At 39.4% G+C, this 25,969-nt stretch overlaps 1 protein-coding gene across 1 annotated transcript; it reads right to left on the minus strand.

Moving 5' to 3' along the window:
* Nucleotides 1-2,501: 2,501 nt before the first annotated feature.
* LOC139745259 (uncharacterized) lies at nucleotides 2,502-23,648 on the minus strand (the record flags this gene model as incomplete). Its single annotated transcript, XM_071655660.1, has 4 exons — nucleotides 23,265-23,648; nucleotides 5,115-5,502; nucleotides 4,087-4,220; nucleotides 2,502-2,695 (listed from the first exon to the last, which is right to left on the minus strand). Coding segments are annotated over exons 1-4 (764 nt in total), but the record flags the coding sequence as incomplete, so codon positions are not given.
* Nucleotides 23,649-25,969: the final 2,321 nt, after the last annotated feature.

Genomic DNA, 25,969 nt, shown 5'->3' on the forward strand with positions numbered 1-25,969 from the left:
CTGTCTGTTAAGCAATCAAACAGAAAAAAACATGCACACGAGGGTGTACATAAGGGGCATTTCTCCTCCCAAACGAAGATGATTTCGTATTTTCAGACCTGAAATTCAGCGATCTGGTGCAAACTTTTGGTGCAATACAACTGTACTTAAAGTTTTTGCAGCCCCCTCCCCAAAAATAATAATTTAAACAAATAGTTTTGTTTTTGTTTTTCCGGTGAAATTTTAATGGCTCTTATTCCGAGTGTGCATCTGTGTACATACAAAGTATAGTGAGGTTGAGGTTATGGGGAGGATGTGGGAGGGGGATACCCCTTCCCGCTCGACGGAGCTTTTGAATTTTTAGAATAGAAATAAAGCGATCTGAAGCACACTTTTTGTGGAAAATCCGGAAATTGTCATTCCCCATGAAGTCTAAGGGACAAGGCAATGGGAGGGTGGTAAGATACCTCTCCCATATTCGATATTTTTTTCCGCCTTCCAAATGAAGTTCCAAATGAAGTGACAGATTTGGTGCACACTTTCGATGAAACATTTGTAGATCTGTCAATCTATAGGTGTATTAAGTCCATGGAAAATAGACCGAACGGAGGAAGGTGTGGGAAGAGGTATCCCCCTCCCACACGAGAGAGACTTTGCTTTTTTAGAATTGAAATTCAGCTACCTGCCATCTGCGCCCTGTTGCATAAAACGCTTACCGCTGGACTTACTGCTCCTTTCTAGCGGTAAGTCTTCAAATTAGAGGTAAATATTATAATCCATGATGCTGATTGGCTGTGACGCCTAATTTTGACGGTAGTTACCATTGAAATTCAACGGTAAGTTTTATGCAACGGGCCCCTGGTGTACACTTCGGGTGAAATAATTGAACAGATTTCTAGCAACAAAAAAAAAATCTTTTCATCTCGGGAATTACAATTATGTGGGATGGGGCACATATGGTGCGCTTGCCCCTCGAACATTTTATGGAGGCAACTATTTTTCTGTTAAAAAGCAAGAAAATCTTCTCATCTCATTAATTAATGATTATGGGGGGGGGGCAAAATTATAATACACTGCAAAAAGTCCGGTGTTAAATAGTGAACACCAAGCTGGTGTTAAATTTTCGGTGCTCATTTATGGTGTTAAATTAACACCTACGGGTGTCATTTCTAAATTTGAAACTGTTTTTTGAAGAGTTTCTTTAAAACTGCACTTCTTGTTGATTTTTGATTTAAACAAGACGATTAAGAATTTTACATTAAAATATTACATTTTTGAAAAAATGTGAAAATAAATTTACACCAAAGTAACACCAGCTGGTGTGGTCCCTTATTGAAGCTGGACGGGTGTTAAACCATTGATATTAACACCAGCAAATATCAAATCAACACCATGTGGTGTCATTTTTGAATTAACACCAGTACAGTGTCAAAATAACACCAGGTAACAGTGTCAAATTAACACCACGAAGTGTCAGGTGAACACTTTTCAACACCATCACAGTGCATTTTTAACACCTGTGGGTGTGGTCCTTTATTGAAGTTTGATCGGTGTTAGATTTAACACCCGTGGTGTTAAATCTAACACCGATGTTTTTACAGTGTATGCTTGCCCTTCCAATGTTTTTATGGGGGTAAACTTTTTTTTCTGGCAAAAAAAAAACAAGAAAATCTTCTCGTCTCGGGAATTATGGGGAGGGGGTGGGCAAAATGATATACTTGCCCCTCCATTTTTTTTTTTTTTTTTTTGATATGAGGCTAAGGCTCGCACTTGGGCTCGCATTATCAATATGGATTGGTCAGAAGTAACGTGCTGTACATAGACACTACATACTTGTAAGTAGCATATGCAAACGCGTACGTGCTCCGTACCGTACGGATGTACAGTACGGTCGATAAATACTCAACACTGTAGAATAAATCGAAGGGTTTGTTTGCAAAAACCGATAGGTCCATTTTTGAAGGTATTGAAGTACGATCTCTGTCATAGAGTACAAAATAATACCTTTTAAATGATATATTGGTCACTACATATAAAGGCATAATTTTGAAGTTATGGTCAAAAGAAGCCAACATTTTCTTATTATTCTCTTTATTTTTCTGGACCTTTAATCGCAAATATCTCCATTTGGCAAATATGGACTTATCGGTTTTTGCAAACAAAGTCTTCAATTATCAGTGCTGACATATCCCAGGATGAGAATTGTTTTTGATCACGATTTTGTTGTCCCTGGTGGAAAATAAAAACAGTAAAAAATAAAAACAAGAAATATTATTTAGCGTCCGGCGTTGAGGTCGCTCGCAGGCTGAAGTGGTGATTTTTTTTTTATTTGATTTGATTTTTTTTTTTTTTTTGAAGGGAGGTGCGTCCGCACCCAACGCACCCCCCTGTTGACGCCCATGGCCATCTTATGCTGGCAGGACAAGACCTTACGATAAGACATTACGATGCTATTTGGCGGCGGCTACTTGTAACTTGTGTATGTATTTCATAAAACGGCCTTCGGCAAGAGAATCACGTACCTCATGAACACGTCTGGCACGTGGAGATCTTCTATGTCCCTGATGACGTGCGCGGCGCCCAATTCCATGGCCTTGAGCTTCGGCAGCTCGGGGAAGTGAGCCGGGTACCTTTCGGGTCGCAGCATGTCCATGACGCGTTGGCGGTCCTGCCCGAATAGACTTGATTCGTCTTCGCGAAGTTCCTCCGGCCAACACTGTTTCAAAATATAAGTACAACAACAACATAAAGCAGTGCAATGCCAGGGCGTGGCTTCAGTCATCTGTGGCAGTTTGCTAAAGAAATTATAATTGTCCTGAAGAAACCAATATGAATAAGGCAGCAAGGCTGGCGATTCAACCGATTGTGAGAGTATTTAAAAGACAGACATTTGGGATGGTGGTGGTATAGGAGAGGGTGGTGGTATAGGAGACAAGGTCGTTGACTCTCCAACAAGAGATCTTGCGTTCAACTTTATTCTTGCTTATTTGATGAGAATTAGTTTTGGAAAGGATGAGATATCCAAAACAAGCGATACTAATAAAGGGTGGGACCCACTTTCTGCTGGCATCTCTTTTTTATACTTTGTTTTTGGATATCTCAGCCATTTCAAAACCAATTTTCATCAAATAAACGTTGAATTCCTCTTAGAATGGTATAAATAACATAACTGTAACATTTCATAAGTGGTTTCTCAGTATCTTACAAGAAATTAAAAGCCCAATCCTCATTCCCACCAATACTATACCACCCATTTAATCACAAGCTTCGACAACAACAGGGTCGTGTGGAAGAGAAATACGGAGGTAGGCCTACTCTTACGTGCAGGCAATGTTGCGATACTTTCACTTTACTTGCGATAATTTCAATGATGATGATGATGACTATGTGTTGGTTCAATCTTATTTTTCGTAGTTGTAATAGTGTAATCATCATCTTCACTCACATAATTTAAGAGTGTCATTGTTATTATCATTTATGCAATATGAGAACAAAAAGAGAAAGGGCCAAATAAACACAGAAAGTGAGTGCGGGACGCGTATGAAAGAAGAGATGGTGCGTGTTTTCTACGCCAACTAAACGATTGGCTTACAGGCACGAAAGCGTGCGATTAACGGTTTCACTTGAAAGTAAGTTTTGATAATACAGGTTTTGATAAGGTCTACGTGCAATCCCAGATGCTACCTACATTCATTCCATGCATTGCGTGTCATATCTCAGGAATTTATAGGATGCAGTGAGTGGAGACAAGGGACACGTGTTATGATTTTGTTCAGAAAAACTGACGAAATCTGATTCAAGAGTGTCATATGTGCTTGGTTGAATTGCTGTTTGTTATTTCTTTATGAGTGATTATCTTGACGTGACTGTCATTTGCAGACATCAAATTTCAACAGTGCAAATACCAAACCCAACGTGATCTATGACAGTCACGCAAAAGAATGTTGATATACTCTTTATAACACAATATAAAGTAGATTATTGAAGGGTGTTATAAGTACTGACTGAAATACTTCAGGAACACATGTACTCAATTTTAATAGCAGATGATCTGAATGAAAACATTGATTGACACCGTATATAGAGTCATTAGTTGCGTAACCTTACCGGATCTTTGAAAACACGTGCGTCGCAATCAAGTCCCACGTTGGCGTTGATGAGCGACGTTCCCCCGAGACCACACCCTTGGAGCACGCTGACGTCAGTCCCCATCACCATGTCATACAGACCGGTCTCCTTACCTAACAGTGGGTAAACAATTGATAGAGTAACTCACTACCGGCGGGGACTCGTTTGGGCATTGTGTCACCGACACTTATGACGTTTTGGCTGTGAGAGGGTGAAGTCATTGTGTAGACGACCATGACCATTGCTATCAGCTACAACGTGATTGTCAAACTACGCCAAAGTTTCAATACTCTCGAACGAGTCGACTACAACGTACCCTGATATTAATCATGGATCTCAGCCCTCGCTGTAGCTTCAAGATATCGATAATAAGAATCACTTTCTTTTAAAGAGAGAATTTGAGAGTTTACGTGGTCTTCGCAATATAGAATACGACTGGAAAACGATTTTAAATATTACGAGCAATTTCGCTTCGATGGGTGAGATGATGACCAGGATCAGATCAAGTTTGAAGATGTTATAATGTTTGGGGTTGTGTCGTCTACCGCAAACTGACAACGTTTAGAAAGGCGGCATTACGCTAATCCACGCTGAGTGCTTTAAAGATAAACTCTTCGATACTCTTGTTTAAACTTTCTTCATGTACGGCCTGATCGATGGTGATGATACTAGTATTGTCACACCCATTGCAATAGAAAAAATGGTAATAAAACTTGTGGTTAGAATATTTATAACAGTACGTCAGTATTTATGATGACAAGTTAATCACATTACGATTCATGCTATACCTTATTAATTATGGTCTTTAAAGACGACCGTATTATCTGAAATATTTAGGGTTGTGTTCATTAAAACATTCAGTAGATAGACTTTTATACCACTCAAGGTAGATTTGAGATTCGTGTTTATTATTGTCAAAAGGAATGACATTATTTTATTCAGGTGTTTTTCAGAGGAAATTGAGACAAAGATTCCAACCATACTGATTCTCTGAAGTGATCACTTACCAACCGGGGCTGCCCGTCCTGGCATTGTGATTTGAAGCTCATTGAATGATTTGAGCTCAGTCTCGGGAAAGTCACCCGGCCACCACTCTTTACCCCTCTCGAACACACACACGGACTGGCCGGCTCGAGCGCACCGACTTGCGGCGATCGCACCGCCGTAGCCGGACCCGACCACCACAACATCGTACTCGGCACGAACTTCGTTTAGGGGTGAAGACAGACGGTAGGTGGCGTACGGGTTGTCCTTGTGCTTTCGAGCCGTTGGGGGCGTCTGGGTCTCAGTGAGGTCCTTCCTGGGTAGAGGAGGCGTTCGGGCTTCTCTGATGTTCCTTCTTGGCAGAGGAGGCGTTCGGGCTTCTCCGATGTTCCTCCTCCCCGTTGGGGGCGTCTATATCACATACACAGAGTGATGATTGAATAAGGAAGACATTTTATTATCTTTCGAAGGTACCGCAGGGTTTTAATAGAGATCGACTTGTCAGAATTTAAACAATCTCGTATGATGAGGTAAACTAGGGCCTGAAGACTCAGCACTGGAGGTACTGCATGCATATGCATAGTTGTGACATTGTCACAGCTCCTGTGTTAGCTGTTCGACCTCCGTAAGTTTAACATTGCGACTTCATACTCGTGCGCTGCATAACAAAAATGACAAAACGGCATCTTTCAAAAAAAATAATGATATCAACATTCTCCTCTAAGTCTCCTGTCGACATACATAATCTAGCTGCAGACATGAAAGAAAACTGGTTAGAGAATCAATTTTTCAATTCAAGTTATACTTCTTGCTGTACACGAAAAGGAAAGTTCGTGCCTCAGTGATGCTCACAAGTACAGAAAATGACAAAATCTTGTCTTCTTGTCTTCAATTTAATTCTATCTGTGTATTTACTGCGAGTATATACTAATTTCATGATGTTTTGGGGGAAAGACTTCATTTCGAACTTCCAGGAGAGATTGATACGTTTCCAAAACTAGACTCTTATCGGCCCTTTATACTCGTAGAGGCATGAAATTATCTCCCAACTTTATTATAATTTTGTATTGCTCGTTCAAGTAGTTTCATTTTTACCTTGCGTCGATTATTTCATGTTTCCCAAAAGTTATATCTACTGAAATCAATGAAATGAAAGAAGCAGGCTACGGCAGAGAAGATTTCAAAGATAGCCATCCTGATAACTTGCTCATTAAGTCATCTGCGCAGAAATGGCGTTTTTGTTGCTTTTGTCGCTTTTTTTTTTGGGGGGGGGGTATGATATGATATAGTCTACTTCTAATATTATAAAGTAGTAACGCAAAAAACATTCGATATAGCCTACCCTGAAGCATGATAATGAGGAGGATTTGTCGTTATACATTTACATATAGTACGTCTTCTACAGAAAGCCAAACAGTAAAGTGAGTGGCTTTTGAACAATATAGCCTATCAGGAAACAAACATAATGGTCACTGTGCAAGATACCGAAATTATATTAGTAGGAAGAAGTCCAAAAAAATGTGTTCGATTTGTATTCGGAACACCGAAACTTCTCTCACGTGTATTCTTGATACTTTCACTGTATAGATATTTCCATAACGTGGAATCACTGACACCATAATTTAAATCTTGGGTAGACTTCCCCTTTTAACCGAACCCAGGAGGTGAAAATACTCAGCAGAACGACCAATTTTCTCTGCGTCTGTATGTAATATGTTGGTCAGAAAGTGTTGGATGTGTATTGCAATGTACGTTTTTGTTTCCGATGACGCGAGCAATAAAGCCATGATAAACTCACAATATACAGTAGGCCCTATACACAACGGAAGGAAGTGAATATTGTGTATAGGATCGACAAATGTAAACTGTTTGCCTTGCCGTCCTACGCAGGGCACCCGCAGATCAATTTCCACACACCATATAAGACAGTGCTCCTTGACACGAACCGCATATAAGTGAGTTGGTCAGAAAGTGCTCAAGTGTACGTGAGGGTGAAGTAGAAATCCACTTGACGATGACGTAGAAAGTGAAAGTCCAGTCAACAAAGCAGACATCCAAATGCAAACTCAGTCTTAGTAAGATATCACTTTCACAGGGCTTTGACAGACACGATTAAAAAGAAAAAGACAAGATCCAATCCACTGCAACAGTTAATCGACTGGGATGCTTCTTTGCACAGAGGAAACAGGTTTAATATCACCACAGTACGCTAGTATAGGAGATAAAGATAACAGATGTAACACAAGAACACAGGAATATACAGATGCCAGAGCTGATCTTGCCAAATGGAGAAAAAATAGAGATTGAAAAGCAATATAATCAGAGGAGAAAATGTCAAAAAAAAAGATATTGTAAAACGTTAGACTTACAAACTTCTCATAAAAACATAAAAATATATCATATTGTTATAATCCTTGTGACGTATCATTAGAAAGGTTGAATTTTGCTGTATCTTACCGTGGACTTCCTTCAAAATGGCACTTAGCATATTTTGCTTTGAAACTCTTCTTAGAATACTTCATTACACACAACCACTTATCACCCTGGATCATTCCGCACATAGGCACCTACACTTCAAGTGTTTACCTGGGATGAAATCCTTGAAATTCATTGAAAATAAACAAAAAACAAAAAGAAGAGGGCATAGGTCATAGGGATTCTCGAGGGGGTGACAGAATTTACCTTTCTAGAGTCAATTAATTCTGCTTTCGTGTAGTTTTGTGAGTTTTGCCTGAAGACAAGAATACGAATCACTCGCTCGTATAATAACTAGCCTGGCCAACAGCAATTGTATTCGCTACGCTTTGTCGGCTTCATTTGACGGGTATGTTAAAAGCCAAAGTTGATTAAGCACAGTAAATATTCAGCTCCACTGGTTTTGTTCCGTACCAGGTTTGGAATACAGAGTCACAAATCCACCAGAAACATCGCCAGACATGGATTTTTAAAGGGCAGATACTAGAAGAGTAGACTCTATGATATTAAATGGTGTAACTAAATACAAATAAACTTTCCTAAACTGTCCAAATAATGGAAAGAAAGCACACACTCTATCCGAGTGCTTAATCTCACCCGCAACTTGTGCTTTCAAAGCAGGACATGAAAATCCACAAAAATGAAAAAAACAAACAAGATAAGATTACTCTAGAAAGAATTGTACACTTCATTAGCACATATATTCAAAACTTTCAAAGCAGTAGCAATATCCTTTCTAAAGTTATTGGAGTTGAAAATGAAGAGTGTGCAGAGAAATTTTTGAAATGATGAAAGGGGCATCTAACACACGCCTAATCACGATCTTCTGCCACAAAAATCCACAAAACACAATTTCCCATTCGTTTTATGAACGTAAACGTACGAGCTATGCTGAAGAAGAATTGCTCCTTATGAATGATTATTAGACAAATTATAAAAAGATTGATTGTTTTGATCCATTTCACCTATTAGAGTCATCACGTCAAATCGAGGTAAGCGATTTTTAGTACGTTTGTGATGTACGATCACATATCATCATGATCATGGTTCCATGACATTTGCTCCTGTGACAATTACTCCCGTGATATATCTGCATGCTAAACCAAACGTAAATTCACCCCATAAACATAACCCTATATAACCCTAATCCTAATTCTCACATCAAACTAAACCTAAACCCCTTCAAAACCCTAACCCTAACCCCTTAGAGAAAATAAGACCGAAGCAATTGTCGCAGGAGCAAATGTCGTGTCACCCATGATCATATATCCCTATCAACTGGACAATTGAACTATAAAACAGGAAAAAAAAAAGACGCCGTATAGAATATTATATATAGATGATGACTGGCGGGGGAGGGAACATACCGAATGTTCCACCCGAAGGGTTTGAAATGCTATTGAGGGAGGTTATAAGTTCCGAGACGAAGTCGAGGGACTTATAGCCTCCCGAATAGTCAAATGGGAATGGGATGGGAATGGGATACTCAAATACGTCCCCGCACCGAACCAGCACAACGCACTCGATCGCTCGCGTCGCTCGATCGCGCATGCAGAGCCAAATTCACTGTGCGCGCGCGGTCCTAGGCCCACTACGGAAGCCCATTCGCGCCAAGTAAGGATAAATGACTTTCAGTGGATCGATGGAGCTAACTGGCGGCCGCCACTTAATTATCTGGCGGCCGCCACATAATTATCGATATCGATATCGCTAAACGATATTTAAGTGGCGGCCGCCACATAATTATCGATATCGATATCGCTAAACGATAATTATGAGAAATGTCGATATCGATAATTATATGGCGGCCGCCAGATAATTATGTACGGAAGCCCATTCGTGCCACGCAGGATAAAACTTTCAGTAGAGCTAACTGGTGGCCGCCACATAATTAACGATATCGACATTTCTCATAATTATCGATATCGCTAAACGATAATTAAGTGGCGATCGCCACTTAATTATCGTTTAGCGATATCGATATCGATAATTATGTGGCGGCCTCCATCGATCCACTGAAAGTTTTATCCTTGCGTGGCACAAATGGGCTTCCGTAGCCCACTGTCATTTGTTACGTGAAAATGTTTTCCCATGGGCGAACATAACGAATGTACCTCCATCACGTGACTGTCTTCGGCCAATTACTAACCGGTATTTGACTAACCCATTTAATATCACACAATGATTCACTGGTGGATTATTTTCATTCACTGCTCCATATTTGGAGATGATATATAGAATCGCCCACGTAAAAGATTATGAGAAATTGATAAACACTTAATAGCTTGTCGACCAAAGGGCACCTCGAAGAGAAGCAGGATATTAACATTGCGAGTCGAGACATGCAAAGATGCTATGGTGATACTTCATTTCATCAAGCACAATGTTGTAAATCGAATCAATGGTATAACGTGATGTGCATAATAATGTCCTCTTAAGAAAATCGTGACTTAGCACACGTATCGAGAAAGGCGTTTAAAGGGATGGTGGTATTAGCTGAAGTGGGGATTGAGATTTTCACTGTTTTGCAAGACAATTAGGAACCACTTATGAAAAGCAGAAGAGCGAACAATTCTATGAGGAATTCAAAGGTTATTTGATGAAAATGGGATGAGATATCAACAAACAAAGTAACACAAAGTGGTCCTGATAAAAGGTGTGCCCCACCTTTTCTTAGGACCTTTTTGTTTTTTGGATATTTCAGACATTTCAAAACCGATATTCAATAAATGAACTTTGAATTCCTTTTAGAATTGTATGCTCTTTCATATTTATAATTCACAAGAGGTTTCTCATCTCACAAAAAGTTAGAAACATTAAGCCCCATTTCAACCAAAGCCATGCCATCCCTTTCAGGACGCACACGCGCGTCAGATTTTATTTACAAAAGAACATTGAATATTACATGACCATTGTCACACATTAATCAGCCATTGTAAGATTGTTTGTTCATTTTTCCATCTGAGAAGATGGCTGAATATCCCATATTCAGCTATATTAAGCTGGTCTTTCATGGGGTCCAGATTGATGTGAGGCGGGACCACTTCACCGGGTTAAACATCCTGCTCTTTGCGATGAATGAATGAAGCGGGATCTTTTACGTGCATGAGATGTGACTCTCTCACAAACGGGATCTCCATTTTATGTCCTATCCGAGGGACAAAGTATTTTGCCTCTTACTAGAGGGGACGGTCTGATTGAATACGTTTACACAACATTGCTCAGTCCAGACTCGGGTTCGAACCCGAGTCGCTTGGGTTGGAGGCAGACGCGCTACCGACTGAGCCAACTCACCGCCCTAAATTAACATCTCTCCTCGGAGGATTAATGTGGACGGAACGATGAATGTTTTACTGACTTCTCCGGTAAAACATTATTGCCTCACTGAATCGTAATGAAACTAACATCACAAATCGAGGACTACAATTTTACCTCAAGCAAAAAAAAAAAAAAAAAAAAAAAAAGCGTGTCGGTTTAGAGGGCAGGAACCATGTAGCTCCCATGTCCTACCTATTGCATGGGATGAATGACGATGGAACTCTGTCGAGGTTTTTGGTACCCTGGAGTACCCCCCCCCCCCCCCTCCTCAAAAAAAAAGTTTGGTCGTCATGATGGCAGTGTATAACTGTACACCTTACGAACATGAGATGGCGTTACACAACGTCGTGACCCAGGGTATGACGGTACCCCAAGGTGCGGCGTGGTGCGCATCAAATCACAAAATGCAAGAACATTGAATATTACATGACCATTGTCACACATTAATCAGCCATTGTAAGATTTGTTTGTTCATTCTTCCATCTGAGAAGATGGCTGAATAGCCCATATTCAGCTTTGTTCAGCTGGTCTTTCATGGGGTCCAGCTGGATGTGAGGCGGGACCACTTCACCGGGTTAAACATCCTGCTCTTTGTGGTGAATAAATGAAGCGGGATCTTTTACGTGCATGAGATGTGACTCTCTCACAAACGGGATCTCCATTTTATGTCCTATCCGAGGGACAAAGTATTTTGCCTCTTGCTATTCCAGAGGGGACGGTCTGATTGAATACGTTTACACAACATTGCTCAGTCCAGACTGAGACTATGACTCTGACGGTACCACAAGGTGCGGCGTGGTGCGCATCAAATCACAAAATGCAACTTGAAAATGCTCATATTTTTTAAAGGAATAACGCGCTGAAAGTAAATAAAGGATATTCCCTGCTATCTTTCCACATGTCATTCTCCAGTTTCAAGTGGACGCTATGATAATACAAACGATCACCTTCGTATTCCGTGCCTTTGCTTGCTTGATCACTTTATCACATAATCAAAACATTCACGATAATACCTCACTTTGATTTAGCTAGCGTCGGTGTCATTCTTTTTTTTTTTCTTCTTCTTCTTCTTCTTCTTTTTTTTTTTTTTTTGGGGGGGTCATTATTGAGTTCATCGATCATTGGTTGTGAAAGTTAAAAGTCATCACTATCACGATGTTCCTGACGTGTTAATGATTGAATCTAAAAGATGCTCCAGCGAGCTGAAGAGGCGTGACTTCTTGCCTTTTTCCCCATGAGAAGCTGACATACTCTGTCATATCATGACACAGAGATATTACCTGGAATATTTGGGTCCAAACAAATACACAGCTCGGAGAGAAATAAACACAGAGACCCGTTATGGCATGTGAACACACACACACATAGAATATACTGTAGATCGGGATAAAATTCACCTAGTGAGGAGTCGAACACTGAGTCGTTTATGGAGGTCAATTCTACAGGTCAATGTTGGGGTTAGTTTTTTTGAGTCTACGGACTACGCTCAAAGACTATATCATTACCATAACAAAGGAATAGCCAGGGCATAGTTCACCGACACGACTTCCCATGGAAACCACCGTCACACTCGACTATAATCCACAATATGCATGGAGTGACCCTATTTGCAATCACTGATGTGTACGGGTAAACTTCATTGCCTCGTGAGGAAATAGAGACGTCATGACAAGTAATGTACATTCAGATAGAAAAAGCCGGTTTTTTTGTGGGGTTTTTGTTTTTGTTTTTGTTTTTGTTTTTGTCTGTTTTTGTGTTTGTTTTTTTTTTTGGGGGGGTTGGGTATTTGACGGTTCGGATGTGCAGTCTCTGCGGAACATTTACAGACCGATCTTTCGGTCAAATGTAGACGATGACCGCAGAAGGATGTTTGACTGCACCTCAACTTCAGTGCACGAATGATGGATACATACTAATGGTTACTCGTGAGCGCAAAGTCCACTCATTTCTCAAACGTTGTTAGGGCATTCCCCTGATCAGAGTAGGTTGGCTACTGGTGTTGTACTGTCCTCCCAAAATAGGGAAAAGAGTGGGGTTGGTATCTCTCTCCTCTCTCATAGTTTGGTATAGCCACCTTGGCCAATGTCGAACTACGCACTTCGGGGTAGACACGGAAGCATGAGAAGATTATTATAACAGGAAGAAGCAGATCTTACTCAAATCAGGGAGGTTCTCTCACCTCCCTGTACAAATCATTGTTAGTGGGCGTGCACATGACCAGGTATGTATTATTGTGCCTTTGAATCGGGATATAATAAGGGTTCACTGAAGAATGATTTATCATACACAGTGAATGTAATGTCAAGGTGTGTTTTGTCTGAGAGGTCTACCCCTGAGTCTCAAATTCCATGTACTTTTGCATCTTAAATTCATAGGATTCAGCAATTACACACAACTGGTAAAATACATGAAATGGAAGGGGTGAAAAGGGGTGGAGTCGTGATATCAAAGGAAGGTTTTCAATTAGTTATTAACAACAAAGGCAACACTAGTTAATTAGCATGGAAGAAGTAGGCCTACCTCCCTGGTTTTGTTTTGTTTTGTTTGTTTTTTGTGCTTTTCTTTGGGGGTGGACTCAACATTAAATTCCAAGTAACGAACGGGGATATAGGACAGGATGGGGTTGAATCAACGTGGTCGCAAATTGTGGTTTGATTGAATTTGGGGAGATGATGGGGGCTGGATGTTATCTGATACGAGACAACATCCAACCTCATCTCCTCACCTTAATGTATACTATGGGGGAAGCTGCATTATTCTAACATTCTGGTGGTGTACTCGACTGGTGATAGAGGTCAGTAACCATGGTAACTCCCTGCAATTTGGGAGCATGAGTACAGGTCAATAACTTCCTTCACTTTGGTAGGGAAAAAGATGTGGTCATCATTGTGGAATGGGAGAAGGGGGTAACAGATTGGGGTATCATTACACAACATTATTTTTGCCTAATGTATAATTTTGCTAACATGCGCAGTCATAAAAAAAAAAGGAGTTAAGAACCGGTCTTTTAAACTTTCACGTCGTCGTATTGACCAGGTGAGATTTTATTGTTTTGTCTTTATATGCTCACGAAAATGGCTGGCAAGGAATTTAAAACGCTCATGAATTTGATGTATATCAAGCGCAGAGGATCTGTTTCAGCAATTTATCGAACAAAATACATATCATTTTGTTTGTTTATTGGTGTATATTACATCGGTACGTATAACAGTCCAAACACGCGATGGCTATCAATCACCTCGAGAATGTTATCAGACTGTTCCAAAACCCATCTTGTGTGGGTAATTCCTGTTACTGAAATTCCCTTACGTGATGTGTATTACTGATACTGTTCGATGGCATCCCCTCGTATTTTTCAGTTACACTTCTGCGGATGGAAAATGAAAACAACTTGACCTAGAAGGGCATAACAACAGCGACTGGAGGCACAATGACATAGTCTCTGTTCATACCCCGAATGTGAGAGCTATTGAATTTCGGAAACCCCGAATGTGAGAGCTATTGAATTTCGGAAACTGGGTCTCATCTACAAGATTTAATAGGTCTACACATAATTCCGAGTAAAGAGCGACCAGAAGTTACAGTGGGTCAACCCGGGCCGTTGTCCAGTATAACTTTGTAGAGATTTCATACTATCGCTGTATCCGGGATATTGGCATGTATGAATGTGTGTATTTTATGTGTGGATAGACTGTTTTAGCTTCCATATTACCGATTAACGCAAAAGCATTACGATGACCTTGACTCAAAACTACGTGGTAATTAGACGCTCAACGGAAGAGTACAGCTTGAGGTATCATCACGGCCGTGACACATTTTTACTCAGCCTGACTAGTTATTAAAGACAAAATTACCCCCAGGCGACCATGAATACGATCCACAGGGAGTTTTACATGTTTCGGTTAATGTTTGATTTTCTTCAAGTATTAACTCGAGTGTTTCATACTCTGTACTCTGATACTTAGAACCAAAATCGCAGAACTTAGTTGGTTGTATGTCTGACTAGTTTGACAAACTTCTTGTTTCGCTATTACTCTGGGTGTTTGATTATCCTCCTACGTTATGAATATTTTCACATTCTTATCTCAAAAGAAACGCCTCAAATATTTGCTTATCAAATCCCGGAACTATTTTGACTAAAAATACATTCGACACACCGGCCCAGACGTATGGAATATTATTTTATCATCCCAGTCTCCAACAATTAGTTACATTTATTCCTCTCAAATATTCGCATAAAAGTGATAATAATTATGTATTATTTTGTTACTTGAAGCACTTTGATTTCTATACTAACCCGCCTGCTGTAAACAGACATGTGGTATAGCATGTTTTCATCTTTGTCAGGTAAATAACTGGGATATTGCTTCACCGAGCCGTTACTGCCCTGCGTGGCACCTGAGTGAACGCACCTATACGGTGAACGAAGAGTCTTTTTAAAATCTTACTTTCTCTATCCCTTTCTGTTCCTCGGCATAACTTGGAAACATTTTCATTATTGTCTTATTTTGTGAAATAATTTGTTAATTCGTGGTAGCTAATTGCGTCGATAGCTATAGTTAAATCTATTAAATTCTTTGTCTATCCAGAGGTTCAAAACATTAAACTATGCTTACTGGGGACCCTCCTGCATGGTAACTGGATTTTCGCTGTATCTCTATGCTGTTCGGATAATTTCCTTTATATTCTCTGATGTGCAAAGTTACGGCCATTATAAGCGAAAAAGGACTTGTATGTTTTCTAAAATGATTTCGCAATTTGTAACATGCAGAAACAATAAGTAAAACGAAAATGAAATTATTTTCTCTAGCTTTAAGTGGCTGGTAAACGTCCTTGTAAATCGGGGTCTTTTTGCTGTTGATTTTTTTTATGTGTGTGTGTGCATGTGTACTGTGGAAAGAGGGAAAGCAGTAGGCAGTTGATATTTATATGATATGACTACGAACTCTTCATATTTGCTAAGAGCATGTTTGCGGGGTTCTTTTCCTAGTTACCAAACTCTTAGCAATGCGTTTTTAAATACCAAAACACGACTCCCATACAAATCATGCCCTACAAAATTGCTCAAAACTCAATCAAACAGCTTACATCATCGTTGGATTTTATTGGTCTCGCTCACTCTAGAGTAGTTATCCAACAATGCTAGAAAAGGCCATTTAAACGCGCACACACACACACACACACACACACAACACAACACAATTGTAAGCTAATCCCGTAGGCTTAGCGAATGAGTGAGAAAGGGACGTTTTGATTCCTTGAGACTCCCTGGGATAAATGCACCGATCGATACTAAGGTAATGCTTTGAGCGCTGTTACAATGGCCACTGCTTGCATAAACTCCATGCTGACCACTACGTAACGCCAAACTGTTCTGAGCTCTACTATTCTGCCGTCATGGCAAAAGGGTGTATCTTTGCTCCTCACAGGAAGAAATAATGTCGAGAAAAATCGCTCTAAAGTTTGGGCATTTGCTCTTGCTGTAGAAGCCATAATAATAGGAACCTAGATGTTTGCTGATGAAGTTTGTCCAAGGCTTTGCTTTATACTTCAAACATTATTTTTTGTTATATTTCTCTCTTTTTTTTTCAAATCTTTACCAACTGAATTAGAGACATTTTAATCTAAATGCAACCTTCTGGTTAAAAAAAAAAAAAAATCTGGTCTATGCCGCGGCCGTCTTCACATGACAAAAGGGTGTATCTATAGATACAGTACGCAAATTGTTTCTCACGGCAGCTCTCCATATAATGGCCTAAACGGTGCACACACGGATACACATTTTACCAACAGAATCCAGCTAGTGCAGCTGTATTGGTCCTAATATGGCAGAACGATGTGCTAAAGATACACTTTATCGATTCCTTCTCTTCATGTAGCAAAAAAAGCCAACAACAACAACAACAGCAACAACAATAACAATAACAAAGCTGTATATTGCCATAACAAATTATAGTCTATTGATTTCTTAGTTCGTCCTTTTTTTTTTCTTTTTAGACGGGTCCAACAGTTATCCGGAAGTAAAATCCGACCCATGCTCTAACTGATCCTGCACCATTTCCTTCTCACACAGCGTGCTATCTCTTCCATCCGTTTCGCTGCAACTTATTTCACTATCCTGTCCTTCAACGTAAATAATATTGCCTTACAAAAGCAAACCCTGCGCTTCCGCAATTTCAAAAGAATGGAAACTACACTACTCAATGCGATTTTTTCCCTTTAGTTTTGTAACCCTTGGATCTTCGCATTGTCAAAACTTGGCGTTAAGCCTGTTTCATCAGGAAGGTTGGAAAGACAAGTCATGGTTGAATTCAGAGCTGCTACCAATAAATCTGCATCAGCCTTTCCGTATTCATAGCATTGTGGTCATTATACCGACATGTCGTGAAGATTATGCAGCCACGCGTTACATGATTATTCTTTTAGAACTCCTCGTGATCGGCTCTGGACATTAAGAGATTTAAATAATGACGGTTACATCATTTATGTATCTATGTAATGAAGCAGTCTGTAACAGGAATTGTTGGGACGCTGGGGGGGGGGGGGAGGAGGGGTGGAAATGCAAGGACATTTCTTTCAATCAAATTGGTTGCTCCGCGTATTGCACTAAGAAGAGAAGGCGAAATAGAGAGGTGGACCCACCTCCCTGGACGAATTAATCTTTCAGGAGAAGTTTAGGAAGTTTCTCGATGTTTTAGTCAGTGGTCTGTGTTACCATTCTGCCGAATGCTGGGATCGCACGGAGAATGGTAAATATACTTCATGGCCGAAATTTCATCATCCCAATTTCAGAAGATGGTTTGCTCTTAGTGAACAAGACTCCACCCTATATGGCCAAGTTGTCGATAATTAAAAAGAATAGCACAAACGGGCACAAAAGCAAGTCTAGATAGAAGAAAGATTGTCCTTTAAATTGAGCAAAAAATAACAAAATCACAATATCATATTTTTCGTCTGTTGATGAAATTTGTCATACTCACATATGGAAATCACACTAGTCAATGAAGTCATTCCTGAGGAAACCCCCCGTGGTTTGTATTTTATGTATAATTCTCTTTTTTCTAGTGTCGATGGTTTTGCAGTTATAAATTTATGTCGCACATGATTTGATACTTTGGAGTATTCCGACTCAATCAATTTATCGTCTTTATCAATGCACAGATGTAAATGCGACCGCAAACATGAGAAACTTGACTCATTGAGTCGGGACTCTCCCTAAAAACAGCAACAATAGACTTTTAAAAATGTTCACATGACTCGAATCGTTGCATTATCGTTTTGCCACGTTTTGAATTTGATGATTCATTTCAAAGAGGAAATGCGAACAAAAAAAAAAATATGAGGAGGGTTTTTGCAACCACTTTCGGCATCAAAGTCATGATTATTTTCAATTATCATAACAGCACAACCACCATCAGTCGCCAACATCACCGTCACCACCATTAGCCATTACTATCATTATCATCACCATCATCACCATCACCATCATCACTATCATCACTCACCATCATCATTATCTTCAGTCAATGTTACCACTATCATCACCATCATCAGTCAATATCATCACTATCATCAGTCAATATTATCACTATCATCAATCAAGATCATCACTTTCATCACCATCATCACCATCATCACCATCATCAGGAAAAATCATCAATATCAACATCATCCTCACAATCACCATTATCACCATCATCGGTCACTATCATCACTATCATCACTATCATCACTCACTATCATCATTACCATCGTCATCATCAGTCCTTATCATCACTTTCATCTACATCGTCATCACTATCATTACCATCAACAGTCAATATTATCACTATCATCACCGTCATCAGTCAATATCATCCCCATCATCATCATCATCATCCCCATCACCATCATCACCTACTATCATCATCATCATCACCATCATCAGTCACTATCACCACCACCATCAGTCAATATCATCACCATCCATCATTACTATCATCAGTCACTATAATCACATAAAAATCAATTTACAGTACGAAAAACCTTGTAGGCCTACGTTTAACGTAAACAGTTTGTACGCTGGTTAAACTGAGCTATAAGAAACAGGGTCCTATTATCTTGTCGACTCCCTATACTGCTATAGGAGGGAGCACCAAGTAAGTAGGAAAAGTATAGATAAAGAGATGGGAGGCTCCTTCATCTCATCAAACAACTCAAGGTTACCGTCTAGAAAGTTTCAGGTTGCCGATCATTATCCTTAAAACCTCGCCTGTAAACTCACGCAACAATATTGTTGTTTCTTGTTGTTGTTGCTGTTGTTGTTGCCGCTGTTGATATACATATATATATATATATATATATATATATATATATTCGTTGTTATTGGTGTTTTAGCTGCTGCTATTGTTGTTGCTGCTTAAATTCCTGTTGACAAAAGGTAATCATACCCGAATACGAATCGGCCTTGTATTTTTCCGTGTTTTAAACGTCAAGGCAACCTAACCCAACAGACAGTCTCTGTATCGCGTTGCTAACCAATTTCCGAAAGAAAGCATGCGTTGTAATATTGTACTATGGAATGGCAACACATTACCTCCCACAACTTTGAAAACAATAAAGTCATTTACCAGGGGGGCGTTTTGTTCATTACAAACTAGTAAAATAGGGAAATGATAAGCATCAGACATTGATAAGAAATTGGCAAACTGATCATGTAAAGCATCGATGTAGACGCATGGGTTGTGTGTAAACGACAGCTAGTCGACGATGTCATCTCTTGACAGACATCATTTTCTATGCATACAAATTTAGATCTTTTTTATTGTACCTTGCGAAAGTAAATTGGAAGAGCTTGATCTCTCTTCAGCCTCCGTGGTCAAACTTGCCCTTCTCCCTTTTTGGAAAAAGACTTGTGTTAACGACAAACAGTGACCAAATCATTCTGTCTATGTTTTTAAATGTGACATGAAGAATGAATAACAAACGTAGAGAAGTGTTGATATCATACTTTAAAATCATCCATTAGTATAATAGCCGCTATATTTGATCTGTGACCCCATTTCATGTATAATACCCTCAGTATCATGAAGATGTAATGTTCCATAATTGTACCATTTGCCATCAAAACTTGCCACCGTCACATTTGTTTCATTTACATTCACTATCTTTTGTTTAAATGCAACCAGCTTTAAAATGGGATAGGCTCACACCAAACATCAAGTTCACCAAGCGTAATATTGACGTGGGGTCATTAATACTCCCACTCGTTTGTAATCACTAAAATAATCACGTTTAAAGAGCCACTCCCTTTCCTTTGAAAATCATTTTCCGAAGTTAGTATAGTGCAGTATAATGACTCGATGACAAAGACATAAGAAAATCCTTCAGATTTCATCAGAAAATAAAGGAAATTAAGAGGAGATTTGTGACCATTTAACAGGTCATGTAGTTAATAGGGAATAACACTATCCCCTAATCCCTTTTGCACACGATTGCCATTACGTCACTGCTTTCTTTAACCACGAAAGATTTTAAATTCAATGTTTCTTTGATAAGTCCAAAATTTCCCTGAAACTTCACCATATCCGTTATTGTTGTTGTTGTTACATTTTACTCATTACAATAAACAGACTTCAACTTATACCAAAAACAGTGACGTCATTCTCTACTCTGACTGGTGAGAGTGACGTCAAAGGTCAAAGGTGTTATCTCAAATTGAGCATCTTCCCGAGAACAAGTTAACAAGTAACACCGTGTACAAAGCGAAGGCTTGTATACACTGTCAATCTTTCTCCCCACGCAAATTACAATTTGACAGGGTTCGTGAACTCGGTCAGAATCACACATTTTGCGTTGGTCGTTTTGTGTTGTATGTTCTTTGCCCGTGACTATTTATCCGGATGCTATCGAGTTCATAAAGAAACCCATCGTGGACAAAGTTTTCGTTAATAAGGTCCTATCTTAGTAGACACCATGATCAAGGTTGAATCTCCATGTAGATATACATAAGCTGACTTATATCACCAGTCAAACGGGAGACTACCAAAACCATTATGCATGCTTCCACCATGGAGCTACAGCAGAAATATCTTGCAGCTCCATACCTCCACAATGCTTCTAAAAACGCAAAATCGAAGTATATCATTGTCATGTTTGTTTGGGCTCTTTTCTACTCTCGCTCTGCGAGTGTATCGCTTTTCCTCACACACAGGTGTTTCCCCTCCGATACTCTGTAGCTACTGGAATAGATTTTAAAAAAAGAATGCCTTTTGACGTTTACCAAAGCAGTGATAAATCATACAGCAAAATTCAATGACGCTTTCATGAGGAGCGCATTCAATGTGTTTTTATAGTTGCAATGCTTAAAAAAATGTCTAAAGCTATACAAAAAAAAAGTACGGGTCTAGACGCTAACAAACAATGGCGATAAAGTTTAAGTCATGTACAATCTGACAAAGCACACTTCACGGATGCCTGCATAGATGGAATTGGAAGCGGATTTGAACCCGGAAGACACAAGGACACAAGCTGGACGCAAATACATAGGCCCTACTTAGTGTTTCCATTTCAATTGTTCAGAGTTCAACAAGATTATGTATACATATGTATATTTCTCTCTCTCTCTCTCTCTCTCTCAACAATATAGAAGTATAAAGCACAATGTTTTTATAAAACATGTATGCATGTATATGTAGGTATCTATGTATGACATAATGCATTTTATCCCTGTGTTACTACAGGCAAATAAATAAAAAAATAAGGAAGACAAAATATCCGAAGCTTCTACAAATCTAACATCCTGCGACATCCTATGTCATCTTTTATCACACCAATATAGATAGGTATATTAAGATAGATAGATACATGCTGTACATATACATAAATAGACATTGATACATAGATACGTACATAAAGGCATTATGTGAGAACTCTCCACAAATAATACTTACTCTCCCCTCAAAAAGTATCACTTTATCATAGCGGGGCACAGTTCGTTGGGCAAAGTGTATTTCTTTGTGTGAATGACAAAAAGGAAATGGAGGAGAGCTGAGCATCAAAACATGATGTGATATTGACAACTGAAGAGCCTGTAGTAATATTTATCTACAAAATAAGGTCCTAAGTGAGAAATGAAATATTAAATATGTCATTCATTTCGATTGATCTGTAGGCCTATTTCTTCTTCTCCATCTCTCTTCTACGAAAGAAGTCATTTAGAGCTTAGACTCCAACGTACAAAAAAAAAAATCTCCAATTAACTACTAGTCAGTACACTATATCCATTGCTTCAACACTTCTCATCACTGTCACATAACTATTATGGAATATATGGAATATATTGGAATATATGGAATATATTGGAATATATCAACTCATTCTTGATAGATCTATCGGCTTCTTGAAACAAATAAAATAATCTGCCACTGGTGGGGTGATCCTTTCTTCCAGGCTTTCCTACTTTCTAGTTACATTTCGAAAAAAAAAAAATGTGTGACAGCCGAATATACCTCTTACTAGTATACATCAAAACGAGATCATAGTGGGTATTATTGGAATCACGGTACATGATAGTCCTATAGCTAACAAGCCACGAGGACAACGAGTTTTCACTGGATGATCTCACAATGTGTTTCACATCGTCCATTGGCACACTGAAACGGATGGTATAGTATTGGTTGGGGTGAGGATTTAGCTTTGCGAGATACTAAGAAACCACTTATGAAATGTTACAGAGCATACAATTCTGAGAGGAAGTCAAAATTTATTCAATAAATATTGGTTTTGAAAGGGTTGAGATATCTAAAAACAAAGCAATCCTAATAAAAGGGGGGTGCCAACTTTTGTTAGGATCCCTTTCTTTCGACTATCTCAGCCATTTCAAAACCAATTTTCATCAAATAAACTTTGAATCACTCTTCAGACTGACATGCTCTTTCATATTCCATAAGAGGTTTCTCATTATCTCACAAAAGAAGTGGGAAACCTAAAGCTCAATCCAACTAAAACTACTCGCCTCGTACCTTTTTGCTTCAACGAGGACGTAGGATGTATAGAAGTGGAGAACTTCTACTAGGAGTACGGTGTATCAATATGACGTAAGACTGCGTGAACGCTTTCCCTGCCTGGCCGAGCAGAGTTCAGACACCAATGGGTGAATAAGCTCGGCTTGCCAAAGCTTTTGTAAAACAGCATGACGCTTATATGTACAGCGCAGCATTTATGAGCAAACCGGCTCGATCTGTATGAGACTTAACTAGAGTTTGAACACTCCAGTATGCCATCTAAAGCTTCATAACAATGCCTCAAACAAGCCCTGCATGCCTCGGCTTCTACTACATGTATGCAACAATAACAATTCCAGCACGCTCGAGTTAAAGCTACTCGTCAATGCAACTTACCCCAGTCTTGGGCTGGCGAATGATATTCTGCCTCTGTAGAGTAGCCATAACGTCACGTAACAATCATTGGTAATAAAAAATGACAGCTCCTGCCTACTGCGGGTTCCACTACGAATCTGCCGCAAACCACCGGCTGGCTTTACGTGAAGATGGGTCCGTCTTCGTAGAGGAAGGTGAGTAGGAGTTAAGAGCTGGATGACGAACAGAGGTAACACGACTACTATAACAAGACAGTGCTGTATTATAGGTATAATACTCGACACCGGGACGTCGGGTAGCTTCTTGTGCCTTCCACTCGCTAATTTACTTCTGCGGAATTTCCTGCAGCGGTCCAATAACTTATTGAGCGAGCGTTGCGGAACACGCTACCGATTCCAGCGGAGGGTTCGTTGCGTAGGTGCTGAAGCAGCCTACAGCCCCGCCCCCACCCTGATCAACGGGCAGTCAATTCGGTGTACACAGTGGAGCGCTGCAGCAAGCGTGTGTGAAAAAATCACCTGTGCGGAATGTGGTCGGTTGACGCATGGAGCTAAGTTTGTAGCTCCATGGTTGACGTAAACAGGCACAGTACGCTTTGTTAACAGCGCGACTTCATAATCACGCTCTTTTAGCAAGTATTGGCCATTACCCAGGAAGGAGCACAGAAATGAAAGCAAGGAAAAAAGAGTGTTTAGAGGAGGACAGAATGAAGCCATAGACAGGGGAAAAAAAAGAACAATCTCTGTTCATTACGTGTTTTGTTTTGTTTTGTTTTGTTTTGTTTTGTTTTGTTTTGTTTTGTTTTTGTGGTCAAGAATGTCATACTATTAGCTAGCGTCAGCACCATTCTTGGACTAGGAAATATGGTTTTCGGCGTTATGAGAAAACGCTTCCCCATAATACTTTGTCAGCTACGCATACGTAATATACATAATATGTATATACACGTATCAGGTATATATGTTTTTATATATAACACATCACATATCATATATAAAACATCACATCGCATCCTGATCGCTGATAAGAGTGCGATGACTAACCCGTTTGGTGTCTTGTTTCTAAAGCAAGCGCTTCCCGGCCAGCAGGATGAAGCGTTTAAATGCCGTTTTAGATTTTTGTCACATACGAAACATTTTATTCCAGGCATTTTGTTTTGTGTTGTTCTAGTTGTTAAAGTATATTCGCACTTGCATTTGCGTACTGTAAGGGGGGGGGGGGGGTCTTTGTAGCTTAGTTGATAAAACTCCGGACTCCCAATCGAACGACGGGCCCGAGTTCGATTTCGGCCCAGTGCTTTTTACGTCCGTGAACAAGGTGATTTAACCTTCATGTCCCTCTCGACCCAGGTATATATATATTATGGGTACCTGACAACGCCAGGGCCCTCTGGTAGAGCAGTGGCAACACTGAAGCGGTCACCCTAGATAGAGAAGAGATTATTGCCATTATTATCATTATTGTTATCATCATTATTATTGTTATTATTAATCTTGTTATTATTAGCATTATTATCATAATTATTATCATTATCATTATCATTACTATTATCATTATTATTATTATTGTTATTATTATTATTATTATTATTATTATTATTATTATTATTATTATTATTATTATTATTATTATCATTATCATTACTATCATCAGTATTATTATCATTATTATTATTGTTATCACTACTACTACTTCTGCTACTTTTGCTGTTATTATTATCACCGGGTTCGAAACAAACAAAAAATGTCCAGGTTCTAACATTTCACTATAGCTCTTATGACTGACAATCGCCAACAATGTCGATGGTAAAATTCTGTTTAGTAATAGTAATAACAATGATGACAATAATAATAATTATAATAACAATTCACAATATTCATACAGCGCATATCAAATGAAATGTCTCTAAGTGCTGTGAAGATAGAAAGAAGAAAAATGTACAGTTTCAGAGATGGTTAGGCATGAGACATAAAACTATTCAATAAACAAATAAGTTTTTAACATGGATTTGAATTTGTCTGTTGAGTCTGTTTGTTTTATATGTTTAGGTAAATTATTGTTCCAAAGCTGAGGGGATACTGACTGAATAGATCGTGAACCGTACCATTGGGTATTGATAGGAGGAACTACATTAAAAGTGATGTGTTGGCTGACCGCAAGTTCCGGAAGGGTAGGTATTCTGTGTTGTCTCTCTTCCTCTTCTCATTCAACCCCCCCCCCCCTCCTCCTCCTCCTCCTCCCCATCCCCCTCCCTCTCCCATCCCTTCTCCTTCTCCTCCCCCTTTAGTTGTATTCGCTAGTCACGTTCTGATAGTTTAGATTATCATTTTGGTTTCACGTGACAATCAACATGAGCTTCACTATCGACTGAAACAATGCCAGTGGATAATGTTCTAGGTCACTGTATGTTAGTTTATGTATAAAATGTCGATTAATATTTAAACTCTCATCTCCTCGCTTGTGCATTCTATACATTCATGAATATTTTGACCAATTACGATGACTGCGAAGGCAACTCTGAAGTAGTCGGTTTCAAGTTCTCACTGGTAAATGTTTTCACTCTCAGTGATAGCAATTGAAAGACTGAGATGCAAGAATATTTCAATTACCCAAAGGCTGCGTTCACATAGAAGTATACTATTCGGGTATTCGGGGCTCGTTTTCGAGGGCACGCGAATAGCTTGACTCGAACGATAGGATTTCCTAACACCGGTTCACATAAGAGG

This window comes from Diadema antillarum, unplaced genomic scaffold, assembly GCF_040938485.1.
Source record: "Diadema antillarum isolate AM-2024a unplaced genomic scaffold, OU_Dant_1.0 seq00001248_RagTag, whole genome shotgun sequence".
Taxonomy (NCBI): domain Eukaryota; kingdom Metazoa; phylum Echinodermata; class Echinoidea; order Diadematoida; family Diadematidae; genus Diadema; species Diadema antillarum.